We start from the raw sequence: 20110 nt of genomic DNA, 5'->3' as shown, positions 1-20110 counted from the left end.
TTGTTGAGCAAATATTACAATGTCTACTCAAAGGTAATGGTAGTCAAATAAAACCACTCAGGAAAAAAAAAAAGGAAACCAGTACTACCCTGGCAAAGATTTTTAGGATTGCTAGGGGCATTTTGATTATTTCACTGCTCTTTTTGTGTTGATTTATTTGATTATCTTACTGTTCGGGAGTGTGCTTTTTGATTTTTGGTAACAGAGTGAAAAAGGGGTTGTTGATCTGCTTGAGACCAATTTTAAGATCCCTCCTTTACCTTGGGTTCGGTATTGGCTTTGCACACTGTTTTCACTAACTGTATTATTGCTTATTACTTTGCGGGTTTTATACAGCAGCAAAATTGATTAACTGACAATGTTATAGGTTGATCACTTGCCAAATGTCTTAAATGGAAGCCATTTTATTAGTTGTATCAATGCAAAGAAGTGACAGAACAGTAGCCATGTCTTTGGCCTAAAAGACTGAGCAGTTCCCAGCTCTGCAAATGACTCAAAAAGCTACTTAACTTCTTTGTGTTTCTCTTTCCTCATATGTAAAAATGAGATAATAATGCTTGCTTGCCTACCTCACAGAGGTGTTGTGAGGACTTTAGAGTCAATGATTGTAGAATGGTTGGAAGATATAATGTATTACATACTTGTTAAGTATGATAGTTTTTACAGCATTCATGTTGTTTGCTTTAAAGGTTGGATTTAAAAAAAAATGTTTCTGTGATAAACTTTTCTACTAACTTTCAGTTTGAGAGAAAACTTCATTGGACTTGTTTATAACCTCCTGCAAATATAGGTTTATAAGGGAAACATTGTCAGAGCTCCTGTACTGTAGTTCCTCAGTCACTGATGGCCAAAGAGGTCCAAAGTGCTGTAAGCTTCTCTTTTATGGTTGGCTCTTGGGGGGGTAGTTCATATTAGATTTAGTTGAGAAAACAAAGGAAATGTTAGTAAAAATTGTCACCAAAAATTTTGTCTAGTTTTTCATCGAAATTTAAAAAGTTTCAAACAGCTCTAGTTAATATTGTCTTGTGCTTCTTTCAGTGAATTAGGCCTTGATTCAGCAAATTCCTTATTCACCTGATCAAGGCCTTATAGCTGGAAGCTATATTGAACTTTTGTTGCTTGGAGTCAGGATTGCCTGATAAGGTTAAGTACTAATAAGCCAAATCTGGCAGTAGTTAGTCAGGAAAACTCCTACTTGACTTTAGTGGGAACTTTGCATGAGTAAAGACTGCAAGATTTGACCCCATGTGTACAATACCTGTTTAAACTCTCAGCCCCACATGCTACTCAGTTGTCTGTGTGTACCTTTTTGTGTCTGTCCATCTGTCTGCTCTGTGTAATGCAGTGGTATTTACAGAATTTAATCCAGTTCTGAAGTTGTTGAACAAAAAGTTCTGTATGTATACCTTAGTTTTCCTTTTCGTTTTTGTTGTTTTCCTCTTGAATGTTTTACCAGTGCTGTTGTCTGTGCCTTGCATTGCTTTGAAACCAAAGGATATTTCCTTCAGTCATACCAGGGTGGAAATCACTGTGTTGTAGACATGACAAAGGTAGATGTGGCCAGCCATGCAGCAAACACAAATTAAAAAAAAAAAAAGAAGAAGAAGGAGGAAAGAGAAAAGAGGAAGGGAGAGAGATTTCTGGGTCAAATACATTTCAGGAGAGAAAAGAGTCAGTGAATGTAGGTTTGATTCTTTCATTCAGCCACAGACAAACGTTCAGATGAGCAGGTCTCTTTGCAGTGCTGCTGGAGGTAAGATAACTAATTTGCTCTTACTGAAATTATTTTGGTGATCACAAATATTGTAATGTGATTATTTTTCCAGGAGTTGAAATTTTCCCAAGTGCTGTCTTATCGTTTTATCAAATGGATCTGGACAAACAGTGCTGCTGCTGCTTTGTATTCCCAACGTGGCAGTTTCTGTGCTCAGATCTTTGTAAGATTGTCCCCTAATTCCATTGTCCTGTGTAAAAAATGAATCTAAATGCCTCTCATAGACTTTTTCTTACATTTTAAAGTATGTATTTTGGGATAAGCTTTTTTTAAACCAAATAAGTATATTTTACAAATTGAAAGGAACCAAGTGCTGTAAACAGAGATTATTTCCAGTTAAAAATGACTTTCTAAAAGGTATTTTCAAAAGATACCCAGAAGCTAAAACTGAATTAGCCTTTGTGTAAAAACATTGTATTGTAGACTTTAAAATACATTATCTTTTTGCCTGAGCGTGTTTAGAAGGGACAAAAATAATAAAGATGACATTTTTGTTATAGAAATAAAGAAGGACGCGAGTAAATCATATTAACATTTAAAGACATTATTTCCCTTCTTAAGAAATTGTCATAAAGCTGTTATGAATAAACAATACAGATCTACCAAAAAACAAAAACTTAAAAACAAAACCAACAATATAAGACATGATCTTAATAAAATGGTAACAACAAATTAATACATATCAGCCAGGACAATTACTCTCCTCCATTTCCATTAATATTTCAGACAGACTAAGCAGGGCCTGTATTTTCTTGCCTATAACCAGTTAACAACCTATAAAGTAGGTGTTCTCTGTCTTCTTTACGCTTAACAGACAGATTGTCACCTGGACCATTCCCACCCACACTAATCCATGGTCATGCAGGCCATTTCTCTTCCCATTCATGATGATGTGACATCCCTGTATGGTAACGACAGCGATTGCTTACATAGAAAAATAATCTTAGGAAAGTGTTTGGTAAGGGGATTTTCAGCAGTGCTCAGCATTGACCTAACTGCTTCCATGAGAATTTTACCAATGACTTCAGTGACAGTGAAGTCAGACTCACGCTGAGCGGTTTTGACAAACTCACCCTTTAATGTATTTTTGATGCCTTTTCAAGCATTTTAGCTGTTAAGTACAAGGAGGAGGAGCCATCGCCATGTGACCAGCCAGCTTTCTTTGGGCTACCAGGAAGTGCTCTGTGTACCACCTATAATACATGAATCATTGTTTGAGTACCTCTGCCATAAAGACGTTTGGCTGGTATTGTCAAAGTTAGGCAATCATCTTCCATCGAAACTCAATGTGAGTTGGGTTCCTAACATCCCAGCCTGTAATCTAAAATCACATAACTAACATACTCAGTTTTAGCCATGTCAGTCACTTCCCTCTATCTGTTTCTTAGCACTAGAATGTAATCTCTTTTCCACCTTCTCAGAATCTATTTTGTGATTCAGGAGAAAGTAATAGCAAAACATTATCTGAATATTTTACTGATTGTATTTGTCACTGAAAAATACTTCAACAAATATTACTGAAATATAGATGCAAATTTCTTGTAATTTGACATTTCCTGTTTTGCTCTGTGCCCTCTATCAGGTTTGCTGGTTTGAACATCATCAATTGTTACAGCAGTGAAATTCTGGTTACCTTGCATAATAACCTATGAGTTTTTTTTAATACTCAAGCAGGCCCCGATTCAGGAAAGCACCTAAGCATTCACTTAAATCTATACTTGTTAAGGTAAGAAAAGCAGTTAAGCACGTGCTTAACTTTAACTTTAACTTGACTTCAATGCAGACTTAAGCACGTGCTTAACTACATTCCTGAATAATGATGCTTTCTTGAATTGAGACTTTAATCAATATAATAAAATGAACTGGAAATATAGAGTGAATTAACTGGCTTAGCAGTTAAATTAATTTATTAGTAGGAAATAAATTTAGAAGAATCAGCAGCAAAATAATCCTAAATATTTTACCCTACTGTTGATTTTTAACTCTCTGGTAACCTATTTGCCCTGATGAAAGAATATATGTTAAAACAGTCCATTTAAAGCAAACTCTGTGGGATACAGACAGACAGATAGACGGACAGATATAGTCACCTCAACAGAGACTCCACAGGATGCAAATAACCAGACATTATATTGTGGACAGTTATATAATAATAATAATAATATATAATATAATAATATGCCACAGAATCTTAACCCTGGATAATCTTGCTATCAGATGCAAAATACTGCAGATTGGAACTAACGGTATTGTGATCAATGAATAGTTTGTCTTCCCGTTATGAGTGAATAAGCATGAATGGGTCCACATGCTGCATTCTTCCTGCAGCAGGAAGGAATAAATATCATTCTGTCACAAGTTATTTGCTACTACTTTGCTGCAGAAAACAAAAAGTACCTCACTGAAAATAACAGAGATTGAGTTCTCATGGTGTCCTGTAAAAGGAATCCTGCATTTGAATGCATTGTTTAGTGCCTAAAATGTTTACTAGAAAAGAGATTCTTCAACTGCACCAGTTAGGCATTTTACATTTCAAAAATAGGTGCTTGGAAAATTAATATAGATGGCTGCAAAATATAAGTTTATGGAGACAAGGAAAGACATTGGAGACCTTGCTCAGAATCTAAATTCCCAATCCTGCCAGTGCTTAAGCTGGTAAGTAAGTATCTGGAGAATTAGAGTCTATGATTCTAAATGAAGTGCAGGCGGCATGACATAAGTTCTTACATATAAGGTTTTTTTTCTATTCTATTCATACACGTATCTGCAAAAATATTCAAGAATTTTAAATATAGGTCACCGTTATTAGCCAGATTGAAATCTACAAATGAGCTAAGGATCTTAAATCAAATGACTGACTAGGATCCTAAGCCGGAAGAAGATTTATTTAAAACTGCCTAGTACTTGCCAGGAAAGAGCCGTGAGCAATTGTAAATGGAAATCACCACATTTTATTATTGTGCTACTAATAATCCCCCCACAGATATATGGAAGAACTAGGTCATAATAATAATAATAATTTCCTGTTTTAAAAATGTATGTGTATATGTATGCATGTATATATGTACATAAGCACACACAAAGTATCTTTTTATCTATTTTAGTCCACACCATAATATTTCTTCCTCAATGTTTCCCTTATGCAATTGTAGTTGCATATCATACACGGAGGTAATAGCTGCAGCTCCAAGTCACATGCTTTTGATGGCATGTGATAGTTTGATGAGCAATATGCATTTCATAAATCAGCAAGTGTAACCTCCCCATTACAGAATACTTGCTCTAAGAGGCACAGAGAGGTGTAATTAATGACAAAACAGATTCTCTTTGTTCTTTATTGACTATAGTCTTTAAATTAGATTACCTCTGAAATGCTGTGTGATAAGTCAACCATTTGATGAATAAATGAGATTTGAATGACCTTGAAAAATGGAGTAACAGAGGTAGGATGGAATTTACTAGTGCCAAATGCAAGATCAGGCATTTAGGGACTAACAATAAAAATTTTACTGTAATCTGGGCATTTACCAGCTGGAAGTCACAGAGGAGGAGAAAGACCTGAGTGTATTGGTTGATCACAAGATGACTATGAGCCCCCAAATGGATGCAGCCATGAAAAAGATTAATGCAATCCTAAAATGCATCAGGAGAGTATTTCTCGTAGAGATAGGGAAGTATCGTTACTATTTTACAAGGCACTGGTTAGACCTCCTCCAGAATGCTGTGTGCAAGTCTGGTCTCACATGTTTAAGAAAGATGAATTCAAACTGGAACAGATGTAGAGAAGGGCTACTAGGATGATTAGAGGACTGGAGAACCTACCTTATCAGAGGAGAATTAAGGAGCTTGGCTTGTTTAGCCTAACAAAATGAAGGCTGAGGCTGATTGTTCTCTATAAATACCCTGAGGGACAAACACTAGGGAGGGAGAGGAGTTATTTAATTAACAAATGGCTATAAACTGACCATCAACAAGTTTAGACTTGATATTAGGCAGACAAAGGTTTTTAACCATCAGAGTAGTGAAATTCTAGAACAGCGGGAGCAACAAACCTAACTTGTTTCAAGACTGAGCTTGATAAGTTTATGGAGGGAATGGTATGATGCGGTTGCCTGCAATGGCATATGGCCCATTTGTGTCTGCTATTAGGAAATATCTCCAATGTCCAGAGATGGGACACTAGATTGGGAGAGCTTGGCGTTATTGCAGAGAATTCTTTCTCAGGGTCTGGCTGGTGGGTCTTGCCCCATGATCAGGGTCTAACTAATATTTGGGGTTAGGAAGAAATTTTCCCGTAGGTGAGACTGTCAGAGACCATAGGGGTTTTTCACCTTTCTCTGCAGGATGTGTCGCTTGCTGGTTTGAACTAGAAAAAATGGTAAATTCTTTGTAACTTAAAAGCTTTAAATCAAGATTTGAGGACATCAGTAACTCAGCAAGAGGTTATGGGTCTATTACAATAATGGGTGGGTGCAGGAGGTCAGAATAGATAATCATGATGGACCCCTTTGGCCTTAAAATCTATGAGTCAAGGAATATGTTAATATGCCTTAATAAAGCTATATGTGGCCATTTGTGGAAGACAACTTTATTATGTGTTTTACAGTTGATGGGCTAAATTTTTATCTTGGTTACGTGGATGCAGTCATTCTGACTACAACTGCTTGCACAGATGTAGCTAAGAGCAACGTGTTCCAAGCTGAGTACCAGGTTGGGAAAACTGCCATTGTAAAAGAGTCTGGAACAATTAAAAACTCATGCAGACAAGAGAAATATAATTACTTAATTCGTGCCAGACAAGCTGCTAACTAGCATCTCAAAGCTCTGCATACATAGACAAAGAAGCACATCCAAACTGAGACTAAAAAAACCCCCTGGAATCCCACTTCATTCCTCATCTGGGTCTGCTTAGCCAGATGTGTCCCATCCTGCAAGGAGGAGGTAGTGCTGATTGTGCATGTCATTACTCCAGAGGGAATTCTGCACCAAAAAATTAAAAATTCTGTGAACAATATTTTAAAATTCTGCAAAATTCTGCAGGTTTTATTTGTCAATAATTAAATGTGGAGGCTCCAGCATGGCAGAGGGCAACACGGACCACTGTCTGCACAGAGGTGGGAGATCACCCTGCAGCCCCCACCCAGGATATGGTGAGGCTGTGCCTGACCCTGGTCCACCCCAGAAACACGGGGGGCCCTGGCTGCTCCCCCTATGCCAGGTGCACCAGGTATGGGTAGGAAAGCTTAGCAAGGCAGGATCCAAGTGTGGAGGGGCTTAGTGTGGGGGGATCCAGGTAGGGGTTGAGAAGGTTCTGTGTGGGGCAATCTGGGCGTGGGCATCTCAGTGGGGAGTCCGGGTGCAGGGGGGATCTGGATGCACAGGGGCTTGTTGGGGGAGTTCTGAGTAAAAATGGGACACTGCAGGGAGTCCAGGTGAAAGTAGTTGGGGCTCAGCAGGGGGGATCTGCATATGGGGGATGGAGCTCGGTGCGGGGCTCAGTGGGAGGGTCTGGGTGCTGGGGGAGTGGGGCTTGGTGGGATGGATGGGAGTCCAGGTCCAGATGGTTGGGGCTCAGTGGGGTGAGGGTCCAGGTGCACAGGGGTTGGGCGCAGCAGGGGGGTCTGGTTGCAGGGGAGCTCTGGATGCAGGAGTGGGGCTCAGCAGGGTGGAGGTTCAGGTATGGGAGGCTTTGTGGGGGTTCTGAGTGTGGGAGATTGAGGCTCAATGGGGGATCTGGGTATGAGGGCTCGGGGTGCATGGGGGTTCGGTGAATGGAGTAGCAGCTCCCTGTACAGTGACCCCCCCCCGCTGAGGAGTGATGGGGGGAGCTGCGGAGCTTCCTGCAGCCAGCATAGGTTTCTAGGGGTGAGTCTGACCTGAAGGGAAAGAGGAAGTCCTGTCTTCCCCCACCTCCAGCCCAGCTGGAAGTAGCAGCTGAGCCTGGCACAGGGTAGGAGTCACCAGCCAGGGAGTCTCTAGCCCTGTCCCTCACTGCCCCATGGTGATTTCCTCTCCACCGGCTGCTCAGGGTACCTGAAACGACATGCTGCGCTGCTGGGGAGGGGTGCGTGACCGCTTTTGCGGCTTCCCTTTGTTTTCCCATCCGTCATTTTTCTGTGGGAGAAGCAAATAAATCTGCAGGGGGCATGAATTCTGCATGTGTGCAGTGGCCCAGAATTCCCTCAGGAGTTGCATGTACTGTCTCCAAAGCCCATCAAGGAAAGCATCTGCTGTTCGGTAGCATTCACTAGCAAATTGAGTCAGGAGGCAATTTTTATTCTCATGGCTTAGCTAGGATACCTTGCTCAGTCCATTATTTTTTAAGTGCACGTCTTATGAGATTAGTAGCTTGTTGCCAAATGGGGGAAGGTTTATGCAACCCTTCCTCATGTTGCTGAGACCTCCCTTTTGTGAGCAGACACACCAAAGTCAATGAAGCTAGTGGTGTGCCTAACTGTTCACCAACGTGAGTGAAAACCGCACAGCCTGGCTTTTACATCTAACTTTTCTGTACCCACTTACTCATCTCCATATAAACGGAGTGATATACCATAAATGGAAGAACACGGCTTGTTCATGATTACAGCGACTGGTAAATTAATATGCTACAGCCTAAAATGGAATAATAAGTGAGACAGATATCTGGGGGTGGGTCATGACTCATGCACATCCCTCTGTCAGATTTCCTTTTCTTACTTCAAGTGTTCACCTAGGTTAGGTTTCATTGCTAGAACTAGCACTCTGCAGCCACGGCGGTGTTGCTTTCTACAGTGGGATGCTCAGGTACATAGATCTGGAAACTTTAACTGGCTTGATTAACTTCTTTGTTATTGAGGTTGGGTAGGGTTCAGGAACCTATATCAAAGAAGGAGAAGAAAAAGAAATTATTTTGCAACTTTCATGCTGGCAGAAAACTCAACAGGTAATCTACACTTACAGATACTGACTGAAGAGTATATCCTATGAATAAAGTGGTCAACAAGTCACTATCTATCACACTCAGAGGATGGTCAATCTGAGACTTAATTTCTAGTAGTCAGAAAACTAACATTTTAGTTCTTCATGAGTTCACTCAGGTTCAGTGTGCACCACCAACGATGTGAAATCTCAGATCACTCCTGTTCCGTTTAATAGGTTGGATAGTTGGCTATTTTTTATTGCAGCTGTTATTTTATTAACCTGTGTTATTAGAAACTGCACGAATCCTCCTCTTGCTATCAGTAGCTGAGCTAACCTGAGATGATACACTCTAACTTTTCAGTGGGAGATGAATAAAGCCTTCATTATAGTGCATTGGAAAACTCCCAGCAGAGAGCCAGGTAGGCTACAGGAACATAGCAAAGCAATATATAGGGCAGGAATGGACACTAAAAGAAACTGCCGAAAGGCAGCTGTATGTGGGAGGATTTTACCACAGAAAGGATAGCCACCAGCTTAAAACAACTATCTTTCTTTAGGTTAAATTGTCATTCATTGATGTGTAGCTGAAAGAAGTTACAGAGGTTGAAAAAACAAAAACAGCGTCTACCAAAGTACAGTAAATGGATTTCCTTAAATGCAAGTAGCTTTTTAGATATTGTACTTTCAAATGGTCCAGCTGTTTCTGAAGGGATTATTCAGCTCGATCCTGGGATGCACCAGGGCTACCTTCTACCCTTTATCTATGTTTGTAACCTCCTTTGGCTTCAATACGAGTTGTCAGTTTTGGATTGAGTGCAGCATATAGCCCTTCTATAACTAAGAGTGATTTTGAATTCATTGATACTTTTGATGCTTGGGTACTGTTATTATAGGGGCTGAGAGACAGGAAATAAATATATAAATGATACCTTAAATGAATGTAAACCTCACGTCTTCCATTGCTTAGCATGGCTGGTTTCGTCCACTCCATTGTATGACATAGTACAGTGATTTTCAACCTGTGGTCCATGGACTGCTGGGGAGCCTGCAGACAATGTCTAAGATTTCCAAAGGGGTCCACACCTCCATTCAATTTTTTTAAGGGTCCGAAAATGAAAAAAGGTTAAAAAGCACTGACATAGCAGCTTGATGTGTCTGAGCATGTGTCCATCCTGTCTTGTCTTATCTTTGTATGTCCAGTTCTCCCTGCAGTTTCTTCCTGTGTGTGTCTGTTTGTAGATGAAGGGGATGAGGAAAAGGTGGGACCTCTACACAGCTGCCCATGCTATAGGTCTGCCGCCAGTGGGGAGAGGCATAAACAGCTAGCACCCTCCATTTCAGTGTCTGTGCCCATTGAGGACCCCTGCCATTCAGACGAGGAGTGCTATGAGCACCCTTTGTTCAGCTCAGAGTGGGCTGATTCTAGTACATTCCCCAGTGCTACAGCGCAGAGTACAGAGGCCTTGTTAGGCTGCGATGAAGGTGAATCAGGCATGGTGCCTCTTTGTTCTTCCTCCTTTCCATCCTGCTCCATGATATTCCATTATGGTGCATCAAGTAACTAGTTTCTGTGGAAGAGAGCCCTTAGGGTTTGTTTGTTTTTCCACATGGAGGTAAAGTATCTCTGGAATCCATGCACCCCGAGGGGAGCTGCAGCTGTGGAGCCAAATGCAGCACGGCTGTAAATGGACCCAAGTCCATGATGGCCAACAGAGATGCAGCCACTTCCACCAGAGTTGAATTTAGTCCATAATTTGTAGTAAAATGGCCTTGGTTATTGCAGTGAAAGAAGCAGCTAATTAAAAAAAACATAAATTGTTCCCTCTCCTTTTGGGAGAGGATCACTGCCATGGAAAGTAGGGCGATCATTTGATATCTGAGTTAAGCCAGTTGTTAATGCTACAGAAAAAAAACAACACCCATCCACTGGGACAGCAGTAGAAAATTACTGATCACCTTTGATTCACCAGGTAGGGCAAAGGAGGCCAGATTAATCCCTAGTGTATCTCCGTTGACTTCATAGGGATTAGCTTGACCTATGTGTCTTTACCAATATTCCACATGTGTCCAGCTGACAATGTGTTTGTCTGGTCATCAACAAGATGGCATGTAAGACAGACATTTAAGTACATTTGTTGCGATCATTCTGCGTCCCATCTCTTATTAGGCTGAGCCCCTTATTGAGTAAAATTAGCCATATTATTTTATCAAGATGGTTGAAGAAGGGTTGAATGAATTTTGTGGAGTCAGTTCCTACTCCAGATAGTGAAAAGAGTGTTGGCTTCTCAGTCAAGACCAAATAGACCATGTCACACTTAACGCTGTTGTGCTAAATCAGCCTGGGACTTAAACTGGATCTGAACAATGTTTACAATACAACATTCTACAGAGGTTTAAATCACAGAAGAATAGCCCTGAACATCTGTAATTGTTCAGTAAAACATATGAGAAGAACTGATGAGATCATGTCAGTGATGAGCTTATCACACCAGAGAATTTAGCTTGATATTGAAGAGTATATTGAATATTATAATAGTATTGGATCAGATAGGGAAATCTATTTCCTAGAAAGGGGAGAAATTAATAGAAAAATCAAGTGTTTCATTATATTTTTAGGTAGAACTAGTATTTGACTTTTGTGTGTGTAGTTATTACCATCTGAAGATACAGATGCTTGTCCGGTCAAGTAGAAAATCTTTTTTTTCTACAGCTATAATTAAGACGGTATAAATGTTTCCATTATAAACCTCATGTTTTGGAGATTGTAAGCCAGTGGTAAAATTTTACTCAGCAGTAAAGCAAAAATCTATGGTCTTGGCGGAGTAGTTTTTTTTTCCCCAATGTAAAAACATATGAGAAGATATGTCATGTAACTTTTGTTTTGGTAGTGTTTCTTTTTTAACTGTATACTCAAAATAATATTGGTATGATGGGCTGTAATAATACTGAAAGAGCCATTATGATCTATAATTTTAACATTTATTTACAACATTTAGCTAATTATACTTTCTTTGGACCAAATTGTTCACTTTATTCCACCTGTTCTGCAGCTGTGTTATTTGCGTGATAGCAGTGAAGTTACATCAGCACAAAAATGGAGTAGAGAATTGCATTTTTTATCTCAAATTTTAAAAAGAAGTATAAATGCAAAAGAAAATGAAGCCAAAAAAAAGTTAAGTATTTAAGCAAGGAAATAAAGATTTTGTAGTTGAACACCGTCACTAACTTGCCCTTATTATGCCAGTGTATTATATTTTTATGTTAGATTAAACCCACCTATGCTTAAAGATCTCTGGAACACCTAGGCACCATGATCTGATGAAAGACACAGTTACAGTTCAAATTCCAAATCTTCTGGCTTCTGTTAATTTGAGATGAATTACGTAACTAATTTTATTTTTATAGTTTAATTAATAATGCTCTACTTTGGATAACTATTTTCTCAGTACAGGTTAATGAACACATTCCTTTTTGTGATTTATAAAGGCATAAATTTAGTTCTTTTTACCAAACTAGCCTCAGGAGAAAAATCACTTCTTTACAGAGAGGTTTAGCATCAATAAAACAGAGCCAGATACAACCACTGTTATTCAGGTTCACTAACACCTAACTCCAACCTGACTCAGTGAGGGGCTTAAGCATGGGCCTAACTTTGAGGCACACATGTACTCCTGTTGACTTGAGTGGGACTACTAAGCATCTGAGCTGAGGTCTGAATAATCCCAGTTGTTATCATTGGGAATGTTCCTGGGTAAAGTCAAGATTATGGCACAGGGATTTTCATTAAAATTCATGGGCAAGATGTGAGCAATAAGCAATGAATCACAGAAGGCCTGGGCCCCAACAGCCGAGGCTGACAACCGTTGCCCCACAGCTGCGGGGGGCTGACTGCCTGAGCGAGGGGATGAAGCTGAAGGCAGAATTTACAGTGATTTGTTAAAGTCATGGAATCTGGGACTTCCATGACAAAATCGTATCCTTACTCATGAGGTAAGGCGCTATTCAACCTGAGTATGAGTGCCAGAGTCCGGCCCATAATGAACAGTTCATTAATCACTCTTCAATGTTCTTCTGCTATGGCAAGAGAAGAACCAAAAATATGCTTAAAATTAATATAATTATATTAGCACCACGCCAAACTAGGTGCCTTGTAATAGGTTAACTCACTAAGCAGTTAGTGCTCAATTTCCTCAAGGTTAGGGAGAGGAGTTACTTTCTGCACTGGAGAAAACAGCACATTTATAAAAAATTTCAATGCACTTTGTGACTACATGGATACATCAGACTTTTCACAGCCATCTACCACCGAGCACCATCTCCATTTCCAATGAGTATTCGGGATGTTTGATCTACAGTCCTCTCCACGTTGCAAGGGCAGGTCTGTAAAACACTTTCAGCTCTCATTGTACAACCTAAACATGCTTCTCAAGGAGGAAAACAATGCTGTTAAATGTTGCCATGCAAAGCGCAATTTGGCAACCAGAAAATAATACATCCTTTTTCGTTCTAAGGCAAACTCACTCGCACCCCCCCCCCCCACACACACACACTAAATGGGATGGAAGCTGACACAGCCTTGAGGTGGCAATCTAGCCCACCTATAGAGCTGAAAGTGTTACTGTAAGAACAATCCTACTGAACTTTGTACTTTGTGTTGTCTGCTGATGTCACCTCCTTTTCCATCCCCCAAGAAGAAGAAACAGTAGAAAGTCCAAATGCCGAGGAAGCGAAACCATCAGCTCTTCCTGGAAAGGAGCTGGGGAAAGACAGTGGTTCTGCTGAGCCTTCAGAGCGGGCAGAGGGCCAGCTGGATTCTGGTTCGGAGGCCAAAGTGTATCATGCAGACAGTGTGCTAAGTGTGGCACCCAGCAGGAAAAGCATAACAGTTGTTGAGGAGGTGCCCCTGAAAGCAAATATACCTTCCTTGGCTGAGGAAGGTGTGTGCTCCTTAGGATTGCATGTGTTTGCTGCAAATGGAGTTCTTCTCCTGCTTTCTCCAGTGCTTTCCAAGGCTGCTCCATTTCCTCCTCCTCCTCTCATTTATTATTATTATTGTTCTTGTTATTATGCTTGACGAGTATGTATCGGGTAACCCAATTTGCATAGATGCTGTATAACAAATGATTTCCCACCACTGCAGCTGATTCCTGATTTTTTTTACTTTGCTGTGATACAATGTGCTTTGCAGCTAAGCTGATACTGCCACATCAGCCTTTTTTTCCCCCCCATCTCAGATGTGTTTGCCAGTCACATTGCTAATCTATATATATACTTTTTTTCTTTTTGGTGCAGAGATTCATCTGCTTTTCTTTTTTTAAAAAAAAGGAGATTTATTGACTTAGACTATGACATAAAGAGGCTTAAACTATAGAAATATTTTTGCTTGCTATGTGCAGTGTTATTATTTGTTTATGCTTCAGTGCATTCTGGTTTTGTTTCTGTAAGGCTATTGCTTCTTATGTCATATCCTCACCATTCATTGCAATCAGCTCCCCGCCTTCCCTTCCCTCCTTGACCATTGCCAAAACTTTGAATTTTCATTTATTTTAGCTTATTACAAGTTTATGGCCCAACCTGAAGTCCCTGCTCAGGCACAATTCCCATCGATCCCAATGGGATTTTTGCCTTCATAATGAAGTGTGGAATTGGGCACTTAGGGTAAAATCCTAAGGTGCTCACTTAGGAAAAACTATCAATAGTTTTTATAGTTTTGATCAAATTGAAATGAGTAGTTTTGCTTGAGTAAAAATTAAGTAAGTCTTCAGGGTTTGTCCTTTTGACAGTATTTCTCATCAGTTGTTTCAGAGGGAAACATAGAGGTAATGATGAGCCATACTCTTCCTAATTAAGAGAGTTTGGGTGTTGGAGGCTTGTGTTTACAAAAAAGCCTGTCCTAGTCATTTTATTTGGCCCAGCTGAGCAAGATGAAATTCCTTTGGTATTGTGTCTGCTAATATCATGTGGTATGTGCATCAGCATTACCAGCAGAGGTACAGTACTATAGGTGAAGAAAGATAGCATGTAACTAATTTGTCTCAGTGATGCCACAGTGAATTAAGCTAATGGGTATTGCTTTTGCATATTATATAAGTTGCAACTAATCACCACCATCACCAAAACACCACAAAAACTTTAAAAATAGAGATGAGGAAGAAGTATAACAGTTGTCGATGTTTTTATTTACTACTTACAATGTTTAGAAGGGTGGTTAATATTTTAAGCTGAAGATAGCCTATTTAAATATTTTAAATAATGATGAACAGATTAATTCAAATTGCTCTAAAGATGATAATGATCCCAGACCTGTGTGCCATACTCACACAAACGGTTTAATTGGCTTCAACTGGAGAACTTCTGTGAATACGGAGATCCAAATTTGTTTGCCTGAGATTTGTTGCAGCATGTTTTGGAAACATGCATAATTTATTTTTTTAAAGAAAAACTGACTAAACAATGTTATAACACATTCTGGCATAGATTTCATTATTCTTGTCTTATAATGCACAAGGGGAAGATCAGTCTATTAACTACTAATAAATCATCTATAAATTATATATTAAAATGTTACCAAAGAATATTAACTATGCTAAGAATATAGCAATAACAGGTGTCAGAGTAACATTTTGATTAATTTTAAAATAATCCAGAGCCTCATTATTAAGTGATGCTGAACACCCATGGTTTCCACTGACTTCATTTGGAGCTGTTAGTGCTCTACATTTCTGAAAGCTAGGCCTCTCAACTTTGGAAATACAAACAGGTCCATATCCCGTGCATGTTGTGTGAGGTCAGTTTCATGAAAATAACCTGCTTTCTTCTTTTTTGCTAAAAAGCAAATGTAAAAGATCAGTAATATTAGTCAATGAGCTCCCTCAGTCTACACTTAGCCCATGTACTGTGTATTTTAATATTTCCTTTGATTAAGCTACACACACAAAAGCTTGTGATTTAAAAAGAGATGTAGCATTATGTAACTGCATACACTGTGTATTTCAAGCACATATACAAGAATACTGTTACTTGGCCAAATTTTGCAGACATTTATCAAAGCAAAATTTGTATTGACTTCAGAGTCTAGCAAAGCATTCAAATATTAATTGAGGGATATTTATGATTTTACTGTTACAAGTAATGAGTATGAAGAAATCACATGAAACAAAAGAGTATATTTCTCATTTCAGTGGAGACAGATTTACATGTGTAACTCATATTATCATTAATGCACTTGTAAAGGTTTGTGCATCAAGATGAGAGGAGAGTGCAACACTTTAAAACAAATTTCTAACTGACTAGCCTTGCTGCATGGTTGCATATTTTCCCCTCTCCCTTCCATTAAGATATTCCAAGATATTGTTGTAAGCTAAATGACTGTCTATAAGTACTTTAAATAATTTGTCATAAAACCCAACCAAACTACTTCAGATTTACTTACAGCCTCGAAGATGGAAATCCGTGACCAGGAGGGCACAGGCCCTTTCACAGCTGAGCCATTAGACACAAAGGAACGTGAGTCAGAGAAAGACAGTAAGACTGATGAGCAATCTAAACATGATGCCTTAGTTCCACAGCCAGCAAAAACTGAGACTCTAGATAAAAAGGAGTCATGGGGCAAAGAAGAGAAAATGCATCCAACTGTGTCGGGACAGACTTTGAATGCAGATCTGCAAAAGAAAGGGGAAGTAAGTTTTGCAGACCCAGTTGCTGATTCAACTGCAGAGCCTCTTGTATCTCAAGAACACATGGACTTGTCAGCTGACCTGCTGAAGAAGAGTAAAACAGATGAAAGAAGTACAGATACCCAGATACCATCTAACCAGGCTATACCCCTGAAATATAAAGATGACTTTACAGAAACCCAGAAGAGTAATCTTGCTCTTTTGCCTTCAGAATCTAGAATTGACCTGTCTAGTGCTGCCAGAAGTGAACCTCTTTCAGAAACTCCAATGACTGTCTCACAGAAATCACAACTTGAAGACAGTTGCAAAACAAAACAAGAGTTCTCTGACAAAGAGATTGCCAAAGATCTTTTGAAAGATGAAAAGATCCACAAAGACCAAACAGAAAAGCCAGAGGCAGGACAAGTCTCATCAATGGCTGCAGATGCCCCCAAACCAACTACAGAAGAAAGACTCATCCAGAAAGTTTCTACCTGGGGGGAAGAAAAGGACATGACAAGGGACGAGAGTGATGAGGAGGAAAGATATGGCTTCCTGGATTGGCAGCCCTCCAAAGTATTAGATGATACTAAACTTTATGCAGAGCAGGAAGATAAAATAGTTCTTCCAGACAAAGCAGTTAGTGAAGCTAAAAAATCATCTGATGGTCTCAAAGCAGAAGAAGAGACTGATCGAACTGGAGTCTCAACAGTAGTAGATGCCAAAAAGGAAGAGCAGCAGAGCACAGAGACCCACACTGGCAAGTTAAGCCATGAATCAGTTCCTGAAAAAGCAAAAGAACCTATAGATACAGATCACTTATCTAAACCAACAGAAAAAGCTCCTGATGCACCAAGGTTAACAAGTGAAAAGGGCCCAACTCATGAACTTCATCTAGACAGAACTATTGAAAAGGATGCTAAGGAGGATAGATTCCATATCTCAGATTCAGCCAGTCATGAAATACAGGTAGAGGAGGATAGATCAGGAATGTCAAAGTATTTTGAAACGTCTGCTTTGAAAGAGGAAGCAACGAAAAGTGACACACAGCAGCAAGGCAGTGATTACTATGAACTAAGTGACACTAAGGAAAGTGCATATGAACTTTATCATGCAGATCCTCTACTATCTAAAAAGGAAGACAAGAAATTACAGCTAGAAACAGATCAACCATCCACTGTCCCTGCTCATGAAATAGGATATAGTACTCTTGCTCAGAGTTTTCCCTCAGATAAGTCTGAGGAACCTAGCTCTCCACAGGAAAGGATGTTCACTATTGATCCCAAAGTGTATGGGGATAAGAGACAGATCCATAGTAAAAATAAAGATGATTTGACTCTAAGCAGGAGCTTAGGACTTGGGGGAAGATCTGCAATAGAACAGCGGAGTATGTCAATTAACCTGCCAATGTCCTGTCTAGATTCTATAGCACTAGGATTCAGCTTTGGCCGTGCTCAGGATCTCTCTCCCCTCGCTTCAGATATTCTAACAAACACTAGTGGGAGCATGGATGAAGGTGACGATTACTTGCCAGCAACCACGCCAGCATTAGAGAGAGCCCCCTGTTTCCCTATAGATAGCACAGAGGAAGATGAAAACGTTGAGGAGGAAAAAGCAATGGAAGAAGAAAATATTCAGGTTGAATCCTTGTGTGAGTCGCCCTTCCTGGCTAAGGATTATTACAAAAATGGGGCTGTAATGGCCCCTGATTTGCCTGAAATGTTAGACCTAGCAGGCACAAGGTCTAGATTAGCTTCTGTGAGTGCTGATACAGAGGTGTCACGAAGAAAATCGGTTCCTTCCGATGCTGCTGTAGAAGACAGTGGTGCGTCCCTGCCTCCTGTGACTGATGAAAACCACATAACTCTAAAAGCTGAAAGTCAGCTAGAAGACTTAGGCTACTGTGTTTTCAATAAGTACACAGTCCCACTACCTTCTCCAGTCCAGGACAGCGAGAGCTTAACAGGTGAAATCTGCCCCTTTTATGAAGGCAGGGATGAAAAAATGAGAAGAGGACTGGCAGCTGACCTCTCTTTGATAGAAATGAAGTTGGCAGCAGCTGAAAAGTCTAAAGAAGAATTCAGCAGTGAAAAAGACTTGAGTCCAAACATCTCCAGTGACACAACAGTTCTGGGAAGGGAGATTGAGCAGGAGAAAAAAGGCTCTGATAAGCTAGCTACCGTGCTAGAAAAAAGTGAGGAACAAGTTGATTCCAAAGAAATCCATTCCCTTGAAGATACAAAACATGAGAAAAAAAGGCCTGATGCAATTTTAGAAATGAAAGAAGAAGGTACAGTTGATAAACTTCATATAGCCGGGCCAGAGAGTGATATTGCAAATGACAAAGCATTAGAAAAAGAGGTAACAAAAGAAAAAGATCTTGTTTCTTTACTGACTCAGAAGGAGGAAAAGTCTCTTAACATTATACCAAAGGTAGCTGAGATAGAAACACCACACAGGCCAGACTACGATGCTATAAAACACGATATGGATGTTGCTGCCAGGAAAGCTGACCAAGAATACCAGACTCAGCTACATACTGAGATCAATGAGTTTGCTGCAGCTGGTTCAAAGCAGGACACAGATTCTGTAAAAAAAGCAGAGCCTGAAGCCCAAGAAGCTCAGCAGCAGCAAAAGGACCTGGCCTCTTTGCCCAAAGAACCAAAGGAGGCAGATGTTCTTTCAAGAACTGAGCCTAGTCAAATGAAGGACAGCACCAAACTATCTGAGTCTGAAATTAAAGAGAAAGTGCCTAAGCCTGATCTGGTGCATCAGGAAGCAGTAGATAAAGAAGAATCTTACGAGTCTAGCGGAGAACATGATCAAATCCAAGAAGACTTAAATGGAGAATCTTTGAAACCTGATGACGGCAAAATAAAACCTCAGAAACCACCTGTATCAGAAGAAGAGATTACATCAAAATTGCCAGTGGAAGAACCTTCCATCAAGCTTGCCATTTCAAAAGCTGATTCTGTACAAGAAGAGACTGCCGACATCCAAATGGAGAGCATACCACAGCCTAAAGAAGAAATCAAAGAGACAACTCCAGACATAGCTGTGAGACCTGCAGAAACCACGGAGCAGCTACTGTCTGATTTAACTCCTGAGTCTGTAGAAGGCAAAGAGCATAAAGAAGAAGAAGATGATGATAAGCATCAACTCATGTCAGACGTGCACCAAGAAATAGAGTTGGAGGCTCCTGCTGGAGAAGAGGCACTGACTGAGGCTGGCCCAGAGGAAATGCCGGAACTGAAAGGAGTTATTGAGTCTGTTGTGACAATTGAGGACGACTTTATCACGGTGGTGCAGATGACTGTGGAAGAGAGTGAATCTGCCTCTCACAGCGTGCGCTTTGCTGCTGCACAGCAGGAAGAAATGGAAAGAAGGGACTTCCTGCCTGAAGAGGAAGTGGAGATGGAGATGGAGGAACCCGCTGACATCCAGGCAGAGCCCAAAGAGGGCTCGCTAGAAGCTCCCGCTTCACCCGAGAAGGAAGAGATCCTGCTAACCGATTACAAGACAGAGATATATGATGATTTCAAAGATGAAACAACTATCGATGACTCTGTCATGGACACAGACAGCCTGTGGGCGGATACTCAAGGTGTGCATTATCCTTTTTTTAAAAAAATATTTTTGCTTCCCAACAAACCATAATGATTAAAAAGCATAATAATAATATAATAGTAATAATAATTTCAGCACATTTCAGAAATGTTATAAAATAATCTGCCATTTATTTTAAATAATCTGCTGTATTTTCAAATTTCTTTCCCCTCCA

At 40.0% G+C, this 20110-nt stretch overlaps 1 protein-coding gene across 13 annotated transcripts in view; it reads left to right on the top strand.

Moving 5' to 3' along the window:
- The window catches only part of MAP2 (microtubule associated protein 2), a 342751-nt gene that overhangs the window by 274518 nt on the left and 48123 nt on the right, over positions 1-20110 (top strand). For 7 of the 13 annotated variants that reach the window (XM_030580175.1, XM_030580178.1, XM_030580176.1 and 4 more), the window contains 2 exons: positions 13366-13611; positions 16109-19933. The exons of 2 other annotated variants lie outside the window; for them this stretch is intronic. In XM_030580175.1, coding sequence (XP_030436035.1) covers positions 13366-13611; positions 16109-19933 — 4071 coding nt within the window. Of the gene's footprint in view, positions 1-13365; positions 13612-16096; positions 19934-20110 lie in introns of all 13 variants that reach the window. 4 more of the 13 variants (XM_030580186.1, XM_030580182.1, XM_030580183.1 and 1 more) reach the window with 2 other exon arrangements.

This window comes from Gopherus evgoodei, chromosome 11, assembly GCF_007399415.2.
Source record: "Gopherus evgoodei ecotype Sinaloan lineage chromosome 11, rGopEvg1_v1.p, whole genome shotgun sequence".
In the NCBI taxonomy this organism is placed as follows: Eukaryota; Metazoa; Chordata; order Testudines; family Testudinidae; genus Gopherus; species Gopherus evgoodei.
The sequence above is the reverse complement of the archived record's forward strand: the minus strand, read 5'-3'. Positions and strand labels throughout refer to the sequence as shown.